Below are 18,828 nucleotides of genomic sequence, written 5' to 3'. Positions count from 1 at the left end.
GATGTTAAAAAAAAAAAGAACAAATTGCAGTGTCTACTTAAGAAACCACGTCCGACCAGGATTTGAAAGGACAGCACAACCCCGAAGTGTGAAGGTGACCAAAACCTCAGCATATGGTGTTAGTCCTGGTTCTGTGACAGTTTACACAAGCACTGAGCTTGAATATTGCTCAAAGCGTAGAGAAACTCATTTTTTTAAAAAAATGTAGCTCAATTTCTCCTTCTGCGTTTTTCAGTCAATTTTAAGGTTTTTCTGTTTTTGCAAAGAATGTCCATTTCATCTTGATTTAAAATACAATAGTAGGTGGATATGCATAGCATGTCTTCAGTTTTCCCATTTTAAAAATGACTGGGTTTTACGTGTCTTCCTTCATTTCTACTCCCCACGTACTTCGATTCCCCCTTGTTTCTGTCTGTGTAGAAAAGACAGGTGTCTGTGTTTGCAGTTCACACAGGGTGGCCGGGGGTTGCTCACACACCACGTGGCACAGCGTGTGGGTGGGAGACAGAAAGGGATGGGGCAGGCGGGTCTCCAAAGGGCTTCAGGGTGAGATGCGCTTCGGGGATGCTGAGAGCGGCCGCTGTTTCTGAACAAACATCGAAACTGCACCTGAGTGCTAGTAACTGGCCTGCCTGCCAGGAGTTTCTGACTCTGCTTTTGAGTCAAACGGTGGGCTTACTCTCCCTGGGCCCTGCGGCTGGGGCAGACCAGGAAAGCAGTATGGACCTGAGCCTGTGAGTGGGAGTGACATGTGTCACTTCTGTGGATGGGAGACGCCCTGGCTCTGCCTTCCCTTCCCCGGCTGAGGTCATGACGGGGCCACGCCACCTGCCATGTCTGAGCTGGATCCGTCTTTGCTGTTACAGCTGCTGAGATTGGATTTTTTTTTTGCCATTTACCAATAACCTGAGATGCCATGTAATTCAGTCTTTTTGTCTATTTCACATATTGAGGAATTATCCAAAATTTTGCCTGAAGGGGGAAAGGGTTCTGCTACATAAAAATAAAATCTGGGAACCACTAGACTTGAGAGATCACCTTGCAGGGAAGAGGATGAGAGAGAAGGTCTATATCAGGGCCTTTCATTCTTTCAGATTTCACAAAGCAATCAAATTTGGGGGAAAAAATCTGTGACTGTCTTAAGGCTTGGCAACGAATTTGCCAAATAAGACAGCACACACACACACCAAAAATTAACCACTCATCTACCACCATATCAACAATAGTTTATAAAATATTGTTGATAGAATGGTAGATCAGACCATCAGACTTTTGTAAAGTCTATTTTAAGGTTAACTAAGTAAAAAGGACACAGTCTCAGATTAAAGAATAAACCTGTTACCATGAGCACAATTAGCTTCATGGGAAGCTGACCACACTGTCCGTATTTGTTTCATTTTGCTATGCACTAGAGAAGATGTCTCCCCAACTTCTCAGTAGTCAGAGGACTGGCTTTTAGGGACCACAGGTCTGGACTCTGGGATCCAGAGAGGCCATGAGTTTGGCTGTGAGCGTGAAGGCAGGTGGCACCGTCAGACGGGAGGGCGAAACACACCTGAGCCATTTCCCAAGCTCTACCTGGGCTTCCTAAGAAGCCCCCCACAGTGGGGGGGGGGCATGGAGTCTCAGCTGGCCCATCTCCAGGCGCTCTCTCCTCACCTGTACTGCGAGGGCCCCCCCTTCTTCTAGGTTCTCATGATGATTAAACGGGGTGACGTGAAGCTCCCTCCGGGCAGGTGCGAGCAGGCAGCAAACATCACGGTGTTATCACCAGAGCCGGGATGCTTTGCCTCTGCTCTGTACAGCTGGTCAGCACGCCCCCGCGCCCCCCAGCGAACCGTTCCGTGTTTGCGCTGCTTCTGGGCGCTGGACGCCTCCTCTTGGCCCCAGGCTCCACAACGCCTGTGTGCCAGGGCTGAGGCTCCCTGGCTGCTGTCATGCCCAACATCCACTGTAACTGTCTTCTCCATGTCAAGTAGTTCAGTTCAGAATCCTGTGTGCTTTTTTTTTTTAGCTTCTTTATGAGGTTTAGACTTTTAAAAAAAATTTATTTATTTTTTTGGGCTGTGCTTGGGCGGGTTGCAGGATCTTAGCTCCTCAACCAGGAGTTGAACCAGGGCCCCGGCAGTGACAGCGCTGAGTTCTAACCACTGGACCACCAGGGAGTTCCCTACAGAAACCTGTATTGATGAAGCAAGACCTCGCTCTTGGGGAAGAATCTCTAGGGCAGCTTAAGAATCATCTAGAAGGTGGAGGGGGTGGGAAGGAGCCGGTAGGTAACTAACACCGTTTTCGTACTCCTTGTGCTGTCCCTGTAGTCTTTACGAAATCATTTAGGAAACAATGGAATAGCAGGTAGAGGAACAAGAGCAGGTATTAGCCAGTTTTCTCCTCTGGAGGCTCGAGCTATCATTTTTTTTAAAGAAAGTGTACCAGTGTTGGTACTTAAAGGCACAGGAAGGTCTAGGTTAATTCAAAAGCAGGCCTTCCTCTCAAAAAAGCCCTGGGACTTCAATACCGTCCAAATTGCCCAATATCAGCCACCACAGACCTGCTTCCTGGTCAGAGTTGGAGACACTGGGAGGGCAGAGCTTTACACATCAGCTTCAGGCCCGAGGTCTCCGACGTGCGTCCTCCACACAGGGACATGGCACATCCGACCCACTATTAGGGGGCAAGGGTGTCGGAGGGTTAAAGCTTGGGGAGGGACCTCTCAGCACTCACTACAGACCACGAAAAGAGGCACCCAACGTTTCCTTGGTCTGCGGCAGCAAGACCCCCCTCAGAGGCCGAAGAACCGGCCTCTGGAGATGGTGCAGGTCCCTAGTCCAAAGCCCCCCTCTGCCGACTCTGCCAACGTGTCAGGGGCGCCGTCTCGGGCTGACTCCGGCGCTGCCCATGACATCCAACAGGCAAGGGGGCGAAACGGTTTCAAAAGAGAGGGGAGGGGCTTCCCTGGTGGTGCAGTGGTTGAGAGTCCGCCTGCCGATGCAGGGGACACGGGTTCGTGCCCCGGTCCGGGAAGATCCCACATGCCGCGGAGCGGCTGGGCCCGTGAGCCGTGGCCGCTGGGCCTGCGCGTCCGGAGCCTGTGCTCCGCAACGGGAGAGGCCACAACAGTGAGAGGCCCGCGTACCGCCAAAAAAAAAAGAGTGCGGAGGCCAACGCAGATACGGGAGTTTGGGTCGGTTGCCACTTTCATTCAACTCAACTTTTCTGAGCGTCTCTTCTGTTCCGAGCGCTAGGCCGTCCCAGCTCTGGGGATCTGAGGTTGACGCCCAGGCACGAGAACACGTAGAGGGCAAGAACTGGGAGGTGCGGAGAGGCGGCCAGGTCCCTGCAGCCTGCAGACCGGTCTCCCCGTGGAGGAGAGACAGGCTGCGGACTGAGCCAGCGCTCACCATCCAAGAAGCTCGCGACGCAGCAGAGCCAGGGAAACAGGAGGCTTTTGAGAAGGTTCCCCACCGCTTCAAAGGGCGTTAAGTCCCCGGAGCAAAGCACACGCCGTTCTGGAGGCAACGTGTGGGTGCAGGGCAGGGGACATCACACAGAAGCTGGTCTTCTAACTATGCTTCCCCCCAGAGCAAGGTGACTGGAGCCAGGGGCCGCTGCGGGGGCAGGGAGGGAGGAGACCTAGATGTTTGTAAGGGTTCCTCATTTCAGATGCTGGTGCTGGCCCCCTGGTAGAGGCAGGAAGCCCCAGGGCGTGGCCAGCCAGGCCCCGCCCTCATACAGGATGGCGCTGTGGGATGTGCAGTCAGCTGCTCGCTCAGGGACAACGGGGCCATGGCTGGAACTGGATGGACCGTCAGCTTTCCTGGAGGCTCTCGCGGGGGCAGCAAGCGTGCTGGTTAGCGATGGGGTCCTAGGGCTGACTCTGCCACACGCCAGTGGCCACGTGGCGCACAGCGCCATGGGCTGCAGGACTGTCACCTGTACCGGTCGTACGTGTATGTACAGAGCTGCCGTGAATAGCAAATGAGGTCAGAGATGGGAGGCGCTGCCTGGCCCACAGCGGATGCTCCAAAACGGCCATCACATTGTGTCAACATATACGGGGCTCGCACCGTTAGCACTAATAACAGCCAGGCGGCGCTGCCACTGTGAGCGCGGCCCGGTCGCCTCGTCACATCACGATGGCGCCAAAGAGGCCCCCGCCCTCCGCCCTTGTGAGACGGCATCAGAGGTGCTGCCACATCGCCTCGTGTCACCCACGGAACACGACGCATTAGTACCAGTCCCTTTTTCATCTCCTTTTTGTTTTTTCCAAAACAGATAATATTTTTGCAGAGCAACAGAAAAAACGAAAAGAAAGCACTCAAATATATAAAACCTTGAAGGTCTCCCTCCACGTCTGCCCCATCTACACCGCAGCCTCCAGGCTCCCGTGAGCGGCCTCTGTGTTCCCCTGCAGTATCGTGTTTGCATACGTGCCAGCGAAGCTAAACACGCATTTCCATTCTCGCCCCACCAATGCGGTGACCTCTTTACACAACATTCTGCACTTTGCTTGTGAATTGCTAATAATACATCCTGGAAAATTTCCCACAACGGGACCCAGAGAGGAGCTGTTCCTTTCCAGCCGCAGGGGGCTCCTCTGTGTGCACGTCCCTCAAGCCAGGGAACCAGCCCCCTGTTGAGGGGCACTTGGATTCAACACCAGCTTGTCAGGGCGCAGCCGACGACAAACGGTGTCTTACAGTAACAGGGCATTTCTTCTTCTGTTACAGAGCAGTAACATTTCAATGTACACCATTTTTAGTTAATTAAGTAATTAATTAGGCTGTGTTAGGTCTTCGTTGATTCATGCGGGCTTTTCTCTAGTTGCGGCGAGTGTCGTTGCGGTGCATGTGCTTCTCACTGGGGTGGCTTCTCTTGTTGCGGAGCACAGGCTCTAGGCACGCGGGCTTCAGTAGTTGTGGCTTGTGGGCTCAGCAGTTGTGGCTCACGGGCTCCAGAGCGCAGGCTCAGTAGTTGTGGCGCACGGGCTTAGTTGCTCCGCGGCATGTGGGATCTTCCCGGACCAGGGCTCGAACCCATGTCCCCTGCATGGGCAGGCGGATTCTTAACCACTACACCACCAGGAAAGTCCCGTGTACACCTTCTTTTGTTTTACCAGTGACAAGACAAAAAATACAAAGGAAGATTCTGGGAGAGAGGAACACGGGTTGCCTCTCCAGGGAGCCCGTGGCATCTCCAAGGAGTTTTCCGAGCTCAGCCTCCCACTGTCTCTTGATCTAAGTGACTCTGCCGAGAATCTTGGACCAGCTGGACCCTCGTTGAGGGTTGGGGATTTTTGTAAAGAGACACCCAGACCACTGCATGTGGTGGCCACAGCTGAGCAAACACACTTCCCCCACAGGCCCCTTGACTTTGGCCAAGTTCGTCTTGTCAGCTAACCTGTAACTCACGAGGACTTTATGTACCTAAGGAATTTCAGACACGTGGTGTGTGTACGTGCAAAGGAACATTTTGTGGGACATCCAAGTGAGATGCGCCTGCTGTGCACTGAGCTTGTACTAAAGGGCGTGTGAAGTCATCTTGGCAATTTCTGTGAAATCACTGCCGGGTGCGATCCCACGTGAGGGTCCGTGCAAGACATTTCTTTTAGAATTATTGTCAGGAGACACCATTTCCCTTGAGACTCTACGGTGAGCCACTTGATTCGTTATGTTTCCCTCATGGCCTTGGCTTTCTGAGAATTCGGGAGTCTGACGCTCCGTCAGGAAAACCATTAACCTCCTGATGACCTACGTGCACCCTCCCTGACCCGACTCCCCGGTCTCGACCTTTTTCTTCCTATTGGTTCTCAACCCCCGCCCCACACCCAGGGTACACTTGGTAACATCTGGAGACATTTGGGGTTGTCTCAGCTGCTTGGGGTGCTACTGGCATCTCGGGGAGAGACCAGGGGACTGCTAAATGTCCTGCAAAGCACAGGACGGCCCATTGCCTGGCCCCAAATGCCAACAGTGCCGAGGCTGGGGACTGGCTCTGGTTCCTCTAACGTTAAGGCTCTGTGGGGAGCTTCTGAAACTCTGGAAAAATGTGTGAGGACCCTTGATTCCTGGAGCTGGTGACGGAACGTGGGAGGGTGACAGGCACTGTCCATGGAGGGGGTGCGCTGACGCAGGCGGTGACCGCAGGGGACCCACCTTGAGGAGCCTGAAGGCCGTCATCCAGCACGTCCGGCTCTGCTCGTCCTCGGCACACAGCAACCGCAGCTCCTTGGCCTCGTTCCTGACTCTGTTTGGCTAAAGGAGATAAAGGAAGACCCCGTGAGCATCACAGGGAATCGGACACACACCTTCCGTCAGGCAGGGCTGAGCCCACACACGGCAGGACGTGCCGAGCATCACTCATGCTCTGCCGGGCACGGACCGGCCCCGGGCGGCTGCGGCCACTTAGTACTTAGCTGAGTGGTCAGCCGTCCTCCCACGGGAGGTCCTGGGGGAGACAAACAGGAAAGAAACCACAAGGTGGGGGCGGCTGACGGGGCATCTAGCTCCCTGCAGAGAATGCCGATTCCTGGGTCGGGGACCTGCTCTGGGGTCTCAGAAGGAGGCGTCTTCACTTGCTTCTCAGGAAGACCGAGGACACAGCCGTGGGGAGGGCCTGCTGGGTGAGCCGCCGTGGGGAGAAGCCCCCGGGGCTCAGGGCTTCTGGGGCATCTGAGTGGCCCCAAGGACAGACCTGTGGAAAGGCCCAGGGGGTGAGACCAATGTCACCCCAGAGCAGGGGACCAGAGCAGGGCAAGCAGCGGAGGCAGGTGGTCCCACCCAGAGGCAGGGCCAGGCTGCGACGGAGGAAAGCCTGCAGGCATAAGCTTGGCGGGTGTCCACAGGAACCCTCTGACCGCAGGCCCGAGGGTCAGTGCTGGGGGGGACACCGGCCCAGCTCTCCACCTCGGGAATCTGGAGGGGGAGCAGGGCCGGAACGACAGCCCGAGTCCGCTGACGCTGCGGGCGAAGCAGAGGCCGCGACACCCAGCATGTGGGCCGGGGGAAGGAAGCACCGGCCGCCTGGGCCCCGACGGCTCCAGCCCCTCCCGAGGCCACTTCCCACCAGCCTCCCGTGCACCTGCTCCTTTAGCTGGTTTGAAGTCAGTTCGTATTACTTGTAACCAAAGAAGCTTCACCAAGTGAAGCAGAAGACAGCATTTTCGGATGGGACGGGCTCCTTGTGCCCTGTCTCCTCCGCAGGCTCAGGAGGCAGCCTGGCTGGGGGACTCGGGCTCGCTCACTGGCTACCCGATGTGGGCAATGGGGCCGGGTCAGTTCCCACCCTGTGAGCACCTGCGAAGACCCAGGAAGACGACGGAGGTAGAAGCCTCAGTAGAGGGTCTCGTGCACAGTGGGTATTCAGTAAATATCTACTAGTGCGATGGCCAGCATCACCACAGCTTTGCCGAGGGGGGAGGAGCGGGCCCCCCCAAAGTGTGGAGAGAAGCCCCCTGTGTGTGCCCGTGCACGCACACACAGGCATGCACACGTATGTCTACATGTGTGCATGTGTTCGTTCACATAGGTGTGTGCAGGTGTGTACATGCACATGCACGAGTGTACATGGGAGCGTATGTGTGAGTTTGTGTCCTCATGCACGTGCACAGAGAGAGGGCAGAGCTGTGGTCACCTCTAGTCTAATGTCCTGGGGACAACAAGCCCACACAGAAGGTGTCAGCTCACTCAGTACGCTGGAGGCCACCCAGTGACAGGCTGGCGGTCCCTAAGCCACTGGGCCCGTCGACGGGCATTGTCCATCACGGACTCTGCTTCTCTCTGAGCATCTGAGCTACTCAAGGACGGACACGTCATAAGCACACAAGAAATATTTTTATATGAATGAATAAATCTAGTGTGAAACTACGTTTCTGTTAAAAACAAACAAACAAAAAAAAGCAGCACCCAAGAAAGGAGGTCCCTGGTTTAATTCCAAAGTGCCTAGTGGGATGCTGTCTGGGCATCTCGGAAGGGCTGCGGATGGGGTACCTTTATGCAGAAGCCATAGTCCGTGGGGGCACCGTACTGCTTCCTGCCAGCCATCAGGGAGAAGATGCGGCTGTCCTCCAGGTCGGCCAGCAGCTGCAAGTGTCTGGGCTCCTGCAGGAAGGTGGTCAGACTTAACGGGGGAGAACTTCTCAGCACAGCCAAGAGCCAGTGTTTCACGCCCCCGTCAACAGAGGGCAGTCTGTGCGTGCTCTCAACACCTCTCCCCTCTGACAGTCTACAGATTATACCCATCGTGTAGAATAAGTGCTAAATTAAAACCAGATCCCGCAGCCCCCGCCCAAAAACACCCACCCTCCCAGTTCCCAGACAGAAAACGGTTACAATGTTATTTGACACTGCCAAATCAAAGCCCCATAGAGTGAAAACCAGAAGATCTGGAAGCTAAGGTCAAGGTTCGGAGCACACACTCAAATGCAGGACCCACAGCACCTTTGCTATGCTGCGTGGTCAGAGTCCAGCTGCGTCCGCAACCGTCCCACCTCCTCCTGAACTCCCCATCCCGCATCTGTTGCCTGCTCTAGGCTACACGCATCCCTGGGCTCAGCACCGATGACGATGATGCATAAGCCACACATCAGAGCTGGGAAGTCAGGAAGTTACCCTCCCCACTGCATCTGATGAAGACCCCATCTGCAGAAGGAAGGGCGGCCGGCCACGCCCCTTCTCTCCTGCGGCCACGCCCCTCCCTGGTGACCACGCCCCTTCTCCCAGAGGCCACGCCCCCTCGCCGAAGGCTGCCCGCTGCTCTCCTGACCTCCCAGAGCAGTAGGACTGTGGCCTGATGCTGAGTCAGCACTTTCCCCTGGGGTCCCCAGCTCCTCCCCGCCTCTTTCCTTCGAGAACAGAAGAGACCGCAGCTCTCGGGTGTAAAAGCAAGGCCAAGGTCAGCTGGGTACGTTCCCACGGCAGGCGTCCTCAGACGTTACAGGAAAGAGTAGGTCAGAGGTGCAAAGACACCAAAGGAGACCCTGGCAAGGCCAGCCCACAACACCCCAACTGTCCTCGGAGGCGGGCAGCCGTCTTCCACCCCTCGCCTCCTCTTCCCACTGGGGGTGCGCACAAAACCCCAATTTATTCCACGCAATACCTACAATAACATGTATTAGATTGCCATTAGGGTGGCAATAATCAATCGTATATCCTGCGGCTAGCTTGGATGCCAACTTCCGAATTATAGAAACTAAGTTAGCATCTTTCAAGGGACTCAGGCAGGCAGGAGGCTCTGCTCCCAGCCCACAGAAGGGGCCCGGGCTGGCCAGCTTGGGGGTGGGGCAGTGACACAGCCCCGGGATCCCTAGGTCTGTGTCATCACCTGGTTTCCCAGGTGGGGCTGTGCACCAGGAAATCAGAGTTTAGCTGCTACACAATCAGCTTAATAAGTCACGAGCTGGGCGGAGCCCAGGGTGCAATTTAAAATGAAGCCCACGTTTACTCGGAACCCTCCCAGCCTGGTGCGACCGGCGGTCACGGCTTTAAGACTCACCTTTGAAGCCCCCTTTGTGGAGCAATAGAGGCCGGATCGCCGCAAACACACGTACAGCTTCTTCCACGACTTCCTTCCCAGCTCCTTCACGTGCAAAAAGCCTTGAATCTCAGGACAACTACTGGAGTTTAAAAAATTCTGTTGAAGAGCAAATTTTAAAAGTTAGATAATGCTGACATGAAAATATGGAAGCAGACATATCAGCAACGCTGACACTGGAACATTTTACGAATTAGTAAAATACTGTTTTGGGGTTAAACTGAGTGTTCTCAAGTGATATTTTTCCTTTCAAAAGTCTTAAAATTTCCATCTAAATTGAGGTTTTAAAACATAATTAAGTGTTTAAACATACACAAGCAAATGGACTTCTCTAACTCTGACAGAAAACACAAAGTCATAAATCTCCTAATGGACAGTGTGTTTAAGCATCCTGCCTTTTATTCTGGTTTCCCATAAAAATCCCAGTCTGGTCCTCAGAGCTGGGGCAACAGCAGTGCCAGGTGCAACGATTACGAGCAGGTGGGCTGGGAGTAAGCATCCGGCCGTCACTTTGACCGCGTGCCCTCCAGCGAAAGCTGTGTGTCCAGTGTCTGTCCAGCTCCTGGAACGAACACCCTGGCGACAGCCTGCTCCCCCGCTAAGTCCTCCCACCAGCCACACCTCTTTCTTCAGGGAAGGTAGGTGAGGAACCAGATCTGGGGTGACCCTCGTGGGTCCCCTACACTGACTGAGAGGGACACAGTTCCTCCTGCAGACGGTATGGGCCAACGGGGCAGGTCCCGGTGCCCCCGGGCAGTGCTTCCGGCACCTCAAGACATCACCGTGCACGTTCACCAAGCATCAAGCCGTCTCGGATCAGGCAACTAAAAAGCAGGAAACCACTTTACCCTCCTTGTGCACGGGCCACGATAACTTAGTATGACAACTCTCACCCAGGGCAAGCAGATGCCCTGCGTGGAGGGCCCAGGACACAGCACAGCGGCTTTCAGCTTCCAGAGGCAGAAACACAGCAGGAAAAGGAGGGCTCAGGGCAGACTTCTGCAGGAACTACATTCGAGTACTTTCTCTTACATTCAGTGCCACCTGGAGAGTGCTGGCTGCCTTAGGGAATGGTTTATTCCCGTACTACTTAACGTGCCGTTAAGAGCCACGTCTTTAGGGGTGCAGAGGAATATCCTGACTTCCCGGGACAGCATGAGGCAGCAGTAAGCGTGGAGAGGCACCCGATGGCCTCTAGGTCAGTGTATCCTGTTTCTAAGCGCTTGTTTTGCTTTGAAGGAGCCTGGCTACATGCAGCTTTCCCAGGGAAACACTCATTTCTGGTGACTCTAAATTCCACGAGGGGCCAAGGCTCGTACATGAGTAACAACGCAACCGCTCCAGGCTCCTACCAGGCCCCCAGGACAGCCTGAGAGCTTCTACGCAGAGACTCCAGCAGAAGCCTCTTCTTGCCCAGTACCTGCAGAAGCTGGGTCTGACTGCCGTTTGACTGCTGGCACCAGGCAACCATCTGTTCTGGGAAGAAATTCTAGGCCATGGAAAAACAAAGATGTCAGAGGTTAGCTTAAGAGTGGGGAAAAGCATACTTACAGGTATGCCAGTACCGAAAACTTTCCTCCAGGTAAAATTATGTACAATTTGTATTTAAAATGACAGTGCTTTCTGTTCCTTTATCACACAATGGAAACACTGACTTCAACGGGCTGCATTTTCCCTTCAACGCTGCACCAAGTTTGGAGTGTCTGTGATGCCCACTATGACCCACGTCTGGCACTGCACCAAGGCAGAGGGCTGCCGCGTGTCCTAACTCAGGGACACAGACGCGTGGCATGAGATAAAGAACCCCTGAAACTAGGAGATGCGCACAGAGATGTGAAGAGGCCTTTTCTGGTGCATCGCCCAAAAGTAGCTACCAAATTTCTTCCTTTCAATGAAAAAGCAGCTAAACTATCAGAACCAGAAGTTGATGCTGGGACCCCCCCCCCCCCAGTTGCTGCTGCTGTAACTCAGAATTAGGACTGGCGCTCACACCACGGCAGGTACGAGCTCCATCCTGATATCCCACAAGGCAAGGGCCCCACCCCGCAAAAAGCAGAAAAGAAAAGAAAAATCAAGGAGAGTAGCTCAACCCACCTGGATTTTGATTTCTCTACTGATTCTTCCCCCAATAATCCCAAAGTAATACTTGCTATTTGCAGAGAATAATGAGTTTTTATTTTGCTGAGTATTTGACTAAGTTACTCCTAGAGACTAAGCCCCTCTCCCACTCCAGCTATTGGGAGAAGGTGATGGTTAGCTCCGGCCAGAACAGAGGCACTTAGTTAAGCATCAGAGAGAGAGTTTCAAGCCAGGATTGCTTAGTTAACTAGCCACTCAGATTCTCAAACCCAACTGCCACCCGTTACATCTCAGTTATTTTGTGACCTGCTACTACGAAACTCAAGTATAAACTGCAAGATTTCAAGAGTGCCAAACCCCAGACTCAAAGAGAAAAGACTCACCGTGGGATTTTTGAAAAACTCGTATTTTGCATAATTCTTCCTGAATAAAAATTGACTTTCACTTGCCATGGTGCTCTCTACCTGGGCCACCAGCTCATGGTCTTCCAAGCACCTTTCTGCAGAGGAAAAGTACTGTGTGAGATAAACAGGCAGAACCTTCAAGGCAGCCTCACAACCAATTACAAAATCTGCTTGACTTTTCTGTTCCTCTTCAAACTTCGTGAGCAAAGACGAGGTCAAGAACCAAAAGTAAACCGAAACCTCTAATGTGTTATCTCAAATGCATAGGAGGTCTTAGGACACAGAGTATGAGGAACTCAGGTCAGTCTTAACTTTCATATACTTCTTCTCAATTTGGCATCAAAAAAAGACTCTGCGCAGGTGATTCTGCCTTTAAATTAAGAAATGTCAACTCTTGGAAAGAACAGGGACTCTAATGACTGGGAAAATGTCCCAAGACACAGGACAGTGGGAAGGCTCTGAGCAAGGAGGACGCACGGGCAGGTGGGTAGAGGTGGGGGGCAGAAGCAGGACGGCTTTGATTTCGTGAAACTCAGCTGCCTAGGAGGGTGTTAGGGCGTAACACGGGAGGGAGTGGGCTACCAGCAGGCAGCCCGTCCCCACGCCCGGCTGTCCGCTGGAGCCCACGCTAATCACGCACACCCCGGAGCTGTTCTCACGGCGGGACTGTGCCGCTGGGAAGGACACACACGTGGCACAGCACTCGGGGGAGCGTGCACGGACACACGCTTCGGTGCCTGACTCAGCAGCGGCATCACCAGGGGCGGTGTTTCCCTCACAGTCCGACACTCTGGCTCCACGTGGAACATGAGAGGCACGTGGCCTGACGCCCTCACGTGTCCCTGCACAGCCTGCTGACCGGGCGGCAGGGAACCAACCACGTTCAATAACGGGATACGTGACAGGAGCAAACGAGCCCAGAGCAGTTTCGACGTGTGAACTGAGGCCCAAACGGCGGAGCAGGAGATGCCACGAAACTGACACGAACGCTCCGTCGGCCCTTCCCAGCTCCCGCTTCCTTGCACACAGCCAGCGCGGAATCCCCAGGAAGGACGAGGTGCAGGGTGAAAGCGTTCCTGAGTCAAAGCCATCTGCGAACGTGGGAGAACTCCTGTCCACGAAGGAGAGTCACCAGGCCACGGGTCTGAGCCGGGCCCCGCGGGCACACAGGGCACACGAGGACGGGCTGTCCTCGGTAGAGACATAGTTAAAGCCTGAAGTTCCTCCCCACGATGAACAGAAAGCTCAGGCACCTCAGGAAGGGCCAGACCTGGCACCACCAGTGAGCCACAGACAGGCCCACTGGTCCCCGGATGAGGCGGGCACTGGCAAGCGATTCAGGAACCGCACACCCTGCCTGAGGACGCCCCCAGGACAGAGGGGAAGAACCAGGGGCAGCCTGAGCATGGTTACAACAGCTATGTCTGCTGCCAAGATAGGGGTTAGCACAATGTCATTCATTTAAGACAAACCCATGACTTTCCTTGAGATTTTTGTTCAGAGAAAACATTTCTGTGGTTATGGGGAAAAAAACAACTATGACCCAATAACCTGCTGATGGTTGGTTTATAGAATTAAAATTTTTTACCAGGTAAAATAAGGAGAAAGAAAAGAGCGGGGTGGACCTAACGGAGGACAAGGCAGATGTCGAGTTTCAGGGGCACAGGGCCCTCCCAGCGGGAGCCACTGGCTCGATAGGGCCCCAGGATGCTGCAACCCAGGCAGGATCCTCTCTTCCCAGGCCTAGCTACCCTGGTACAGCCGCATACGGCAGCGTGAATAGACTGTCAGCAGTCCCGACAGGAGGTGCTTCTCTGCCCCAGGCCACTCCGCTGACCCCACGAGGCCTGGGAGACCTACAGGTGGAAACCAAGGCCGCTGCACCCTCTGCGGCCAGTGGTGGGACCAGGACTGAGCTCCTCAGAGATGCCAGAGCTGTCGGCCTGGCCTCCCACTGAAGGCCCAGGACCTGTGCTCACAGCTTTTGAAAGGCCACTGGGACAACCTCAGTTCAAAGCTCTTTTTGTCCAGGTCTGATTTTCTCTCTGATTCTAAAGACACATATTTTCAGATGACCTCAGGCAATAGTATTAAACGCTCACATCACCAGCTACAGATGTCATATGATCACAATGGCCTTAAGTAAAACTGCCATGTGACTTTTCATCCAAAAGGACTTTTTGTACAAATGGAAGAGGAAGACGTCCCTCAAAGGGTATCTGTAGTTTTCTGATTTCCGGAACTAAGGCCAGCATCTATGCCGCCACCATACTCTACATGAAAGACATTTAAAACTCAGACAACTCAAAAAAAAAAGCATATTTTGCAGACTTCTCAATGATGGCCATCCGACTCCTGGGCATATACCTGTACAAAACTCTAATTCAAAAAGATACATGCACCCCTATGTTCACAGCAGCACTATTCACAACAGCCAAGACAGGGAAGCAACCGAAATGTCCATCAGCAGAGGAATGGATAAAGAAGACGTGGCACACAGATATGCATACAACGGAATATTACTCACCCATAAAAAGAATAAAATAATGAACATGGATGCAACCAGAGATTATCATAGTGAAGTACCATATGATATCGCTTACGTGTGGAATCTAAGGTATGGCACAGATGAACCTACCTACGAAACAGAAACAGACTCACAGAGATCAGACTTGTGGTGCCGAAGGGGGAGTGGGGGAGAGAGAGGGAAGGATCGGGAGTATGGGGTCAGTAGATGCAAACTAGCATACACAGGATGGATGAACAACAAGGTCCTACTGTATAGCACAGGGAACTATACTCAACATCCTGTGATAAACCATAATGGAAAAGAATATAAAAAATGATGTATATATGTGGATAACTGAGTCGCTCTGCTGTACAGCAGAAATGAACACAACACTGTACATCAACTACACTTCAACTAAAAAAAGCAGCGTATCTTACTTCTGGGGCCGTGCAGCAGACACAAGACAAGAGTCCTCGGCAGAAACCTGGGCGGTCCCGAGGGGTGAGGTGGGGCTGGCAGACCCAGCACCCAGCCGAGGGCACTGGGAGGCGTCAGCATCCCACCTCACTGCCCCCTGAAGCCCCTCACCGCCTGGCGCAGCCCACGTCACAGAGACGGGAGCGCTGAACAGCTGCCCCGGGCTTCCCGGGCTGTGCGGAGCTGTGTGCAGCAGAACACGCCCACAGCAAACATCCTGACGTCTGGATCTGCCCCGTAAGCAGCCTCCCCGCTAGGTGTGTATTTTAGTGGGGAAAGGGTGTCATTTGGTGCCTTTCAGAGGTAACAGACACAGAGACAGAGATAGAAAAGGATCAGCCTGCAGAGGCCGCTCTGAGCCCCAAGGCTGAAGGCAAGGCGGCCGCTCCTCCCCGGCCAGTCTGTGCAGATGTCAGCATCTGGAGGCACCGGTCACGCCACAGGGCGGCCGTCACGCCCTTCTCATCTGACCAGGAACAAACCCAGAGCAGCGAACAGCCCGAGGAAGGGTTCCTGCTTCTTCCTGAGGTGTTTCGTCCTGATTCACACGACAACAGAACCCCCCAAATCCTTGAGGTGCACAGGACCCGGCTGTGACCCTCCTCGGTGACGGTGCCCCAGGCTTAAAATTAAGTCCCAGCCTCTCCCGCTGACCCACTCTGACGCCCGTGGTCACTCAGGGCCCGCCTGTGGGAGCCGCTGCACTCCCAGGGGGATGGAGCTTACAGGTGGGCCCATCTTCAAGTTCACGGGGGGCACCAAGATGCTATTTTTCATGCCAAAGTTCCTGTTTTTCGAGATTCCTTTAAAATACAGTTTGTGTACTTGATACAGCTGCAGGCTGGCTGTGTAACATCCCTATGCCCTCTACCTATTAAGGTGTCCTGGCTGAAGTGAGCCTGGCTGCTCACCTGCAGACAGGAGGGCAACGGCCCCATCCCAGCCCCTGCTGGCTGGACTCGGGGGCTGTCCGGTGGCACTGGCTGGGGACAGTGGTTCCACGTCTGAGCTCTACCCAAAATACTGGAGCCGAAACATCCCATCCAGGCTGGACTTTTGGGGCCAGTAATTGTTGGAGAGATCAGGAAAGGTATGAGTTCCCGGGAAATCAGGAAACACAGGACACGGTCACCTAAGACCACTATGCACTCAGGGCTCTGCCCCAACTCTTCAAACCAGCAAGTGGTGCAGGAGCCCACACTGGGGACCAGGAAGGGCCCTTGGACCTGGCTCTGGCAACAAGCCCAGTTCAGAGAGATGGCAGAGAGGGTCCTTCCAGCAAGAGATGCTGCCCGCGCCGGCAGCTGCCGCGGTTCCTGCCCCTCCGTGAGCCTGATGCTCTGGCCCCGCGGGTACCCTCGGGGGCTGCGGACCTCACACACACACGTGGTCTCCTGCTAGTGGAAAGGAAGCCGTCTCGAATGGCCATCCTGGAAACTGCCCCATGTCTCCTAAATCATCGCTCGTTTCTGAGCGCGAAAAGGTTTAATACTGTTAAGGATATGATATCTAGCTGCAAAGATCGGCATCGTAATTGTGCTTGGAAATCCTCAATTTCTAAGGCTATACATCAACTCAGTGCTGTAAGAGTGGGCTGCTCACCCCTCCATTACTGGGGACTGGTGGAACCACCGGCCTTAGGGATCTGCAAGCATCATCTCCCTTCAGCCTGAGCCGCCAGCCTCGTGTATGTGCAGGTCCCAGGAGCATCCCCGACGTACACCCCATGAGAAAGTGACCTTCTAAAGGGAGAATCAGTGACTGGGGAGGCAGGGCTGGTGGCTCTGCCCTGAGAATGGAGGCGGCGGACTCGTGTGCCAGGGGACCCAGGAACACACCCAGGACGCTGTCAATCACAGAGAACGCTGCACACCCCACCCAAGGGGGTTTATGCTGAAACACCACAGGGAGCCGTGAAAGGCCCTCCCACAGCCCTGCCCCATGGGAGGCATCAAACAGGGAACTGGACCTTCCTCTTCCCACCACTGGGCATCTGACCATTACATGCTGGCGGATAATGGAAGGAAGAGGATTTTCACCTAAATAACAACTTAACGGATCAAAACCAATATTAAATCATAGGCTTGGATCACAAACAAGAACAGGCAGGGAAGACACAGGGCCGGGGATGCAATAAGCTCTGTGTGGAGAGTGGGAGGTTTCCCTGGGCCCTGCCCTTGCAGGAGGGCATGACTGACTTGGTGGAACTAACACCTGCAGAACCCAGGCATCAGGACAATGCGTCCCCTCGCTGCTCCTGAGAAAGGAGCTCGTGGGAGAAGGGGAGGAAGACTCCTCTAAGGGGGCTTCGTGCATCTGAAGGTCAGCTCACTGATTTCTTTTTGTCAACCAGGATCTAAAATTTGATCCACATGTTCTTTTTTATTTGTTTCATCATTTTACTTGCCCCTCTCCTTTTTTTCTTTTCTTCCCTTTTTACTTGGTTTTATAATAAACTATTCTCCCCTAAAGGGGAGTATGTCAATCCATCTGTGAATAAGAGAAAGAATACAGAATAAAACGTATGGACATCACATCCCTGAGAGTGGTGTGTGCATGTGCATTTCGTATTTTACTCCCTCAGAATAAATTTTCAACTGATTGATCATTTTCCAAGTTTATCGTCTACTATACGATGCTGCAGAAATCAAGTGCTACCACATAACAATGGAATCAGAATTTCTCAAGCAGTCCCTATGGGACAATGTTCTGTGTATCTGCATCCATTCCGTTATGTTCTCTAGGTGTGGACAGTGATATTCACGTATTATAACGTCTACAGAAGTTTTTTCATAGTTCTTTTCAAATTAAAAGCACAGTCAGACTTTTGAATGGTCTTTCAACAATATTCGTTACTTATATTTGGCTCCAACTATGCAGATGCATTTTTAAAATTACAGTAAGTCCCCTACATACGAATGAGTTCCGTTCCGAGAGTGCATTCGTAAGTCCAGTCTGTTCATAAGTCCAAAAAATTAGCCTAGGTACCCAACTAACAGAGTCGGCTGTATAGTACTGTACTGTGATAGGTTTACAATACTTTTCACACAAATAATACATAAAAACAAACAAACACAAAAAATAAAGAAAACATTTTTAATCTTATAGCACAGTCCCTTGAAAAGTACAGTGGTACAGTACAACGGCTGGCACACAGGGGCTGGCATCGAGTGAACAGGAAGAAGAGTTACTGACTGGAGGAGGGAGAGGAGGTGGGAGATGGTAGAGCTGAAGGATCGACAGCAGTAGGAGAAGGAGGGCAAGCTGCAACTTCACTCACGCCTGATGTTGATGGAATGCACATTTGCATCTTTGAAAGTTCGCAACTTGAAGGTCTGTATGTAGGGGACTTACTGTAATTCTCTATGTGTGTGTGTATGCATGTATATGGGTATATATACACGTGTATGCATGCATGTGTATATGTATCTGTATATACATGTGTGTGCACGTGTGTCCATAAAAACTGCAGGGTTCCGACTACTGTTTAGTTTCCAAATTACTTGTGTGTCAACAGATGCTTTTGGTGACCCTATCAGACCACTCGGGACCATTTATGGATGTCCCAAACTGGAGCTTGCCAGCCGGTCGCTGTGCTGTGGCACCACTGAATGTACCTGTCAGGAGAAGGCTGCTGGGGACGAAGGACAAAGCATCTGATGACACACAAGTGCACTGCAGATCCGTAGTGACGGGAAAGAAACAAGGTGGAGTTCTTAGCGTTCACTTTACAACGCACACTGTCTGATAGCACAGGGGAGCCAGAACACGTGACTTCCAGCAACGCCAACTCAAATGTACCTCGTGTCATGTAACCTTAGACTGTAC

The 18,828-nt window shown here is 53.1% G+C and overlaps 1 protein-coding gene across 2 annotated transcripts in view; it reads right to left on the bottom strand.

The window, feature by feature from the left end:
- The window catches only part of GRB10 (growth factor receptor bound protein 10), a 162,340-nt gene that overhangs the window by 24,019 nt on the left and 119,493 nt on the right, over positions 1-18,828 (bottom strand). For both annotated transcript variants that reach the window (XM_082661649.1, XM_082661650.1), the window contains 5 exons: positions 11,994-12,109; positions 10,952-11,020; positions 9,493-9,630; positions 7,989-8,099; positions 6,156-6,254 (listed from right to left, as the gene is read on the bottom strand). In XM_082661649.1, coding sequence (XP_082517775.1) covers positions 6,156-6,254; positions 7,989-8,099; positions 9,493-9,630; positions 10,952-11,020; positions 11,994-12,109 — 533 coding nt within the window. The remainder of the gene's footprint in view (positions 1-6,155; positions 6,255-7,988; positions 8,100-9,492; positions 9,631-10,951; positions 11,021-11,993; positions 12,110-18,828) is intronic.

This window comes from Grampus griseus (assembly GCF_964374135.1).
Source record: "Grampus griseus genome assembly, chromosome: 9".
NCBI lineage: Eukaryota > Metazoa > Chordata > Mammalia > Artiodactyla > Delphinidae > Grampus > Grampus griseus.
Note: the sequence above shows the minus strand (reverse complement) of the source record. Positions and strands in the feature narration are given on the sequence as shown.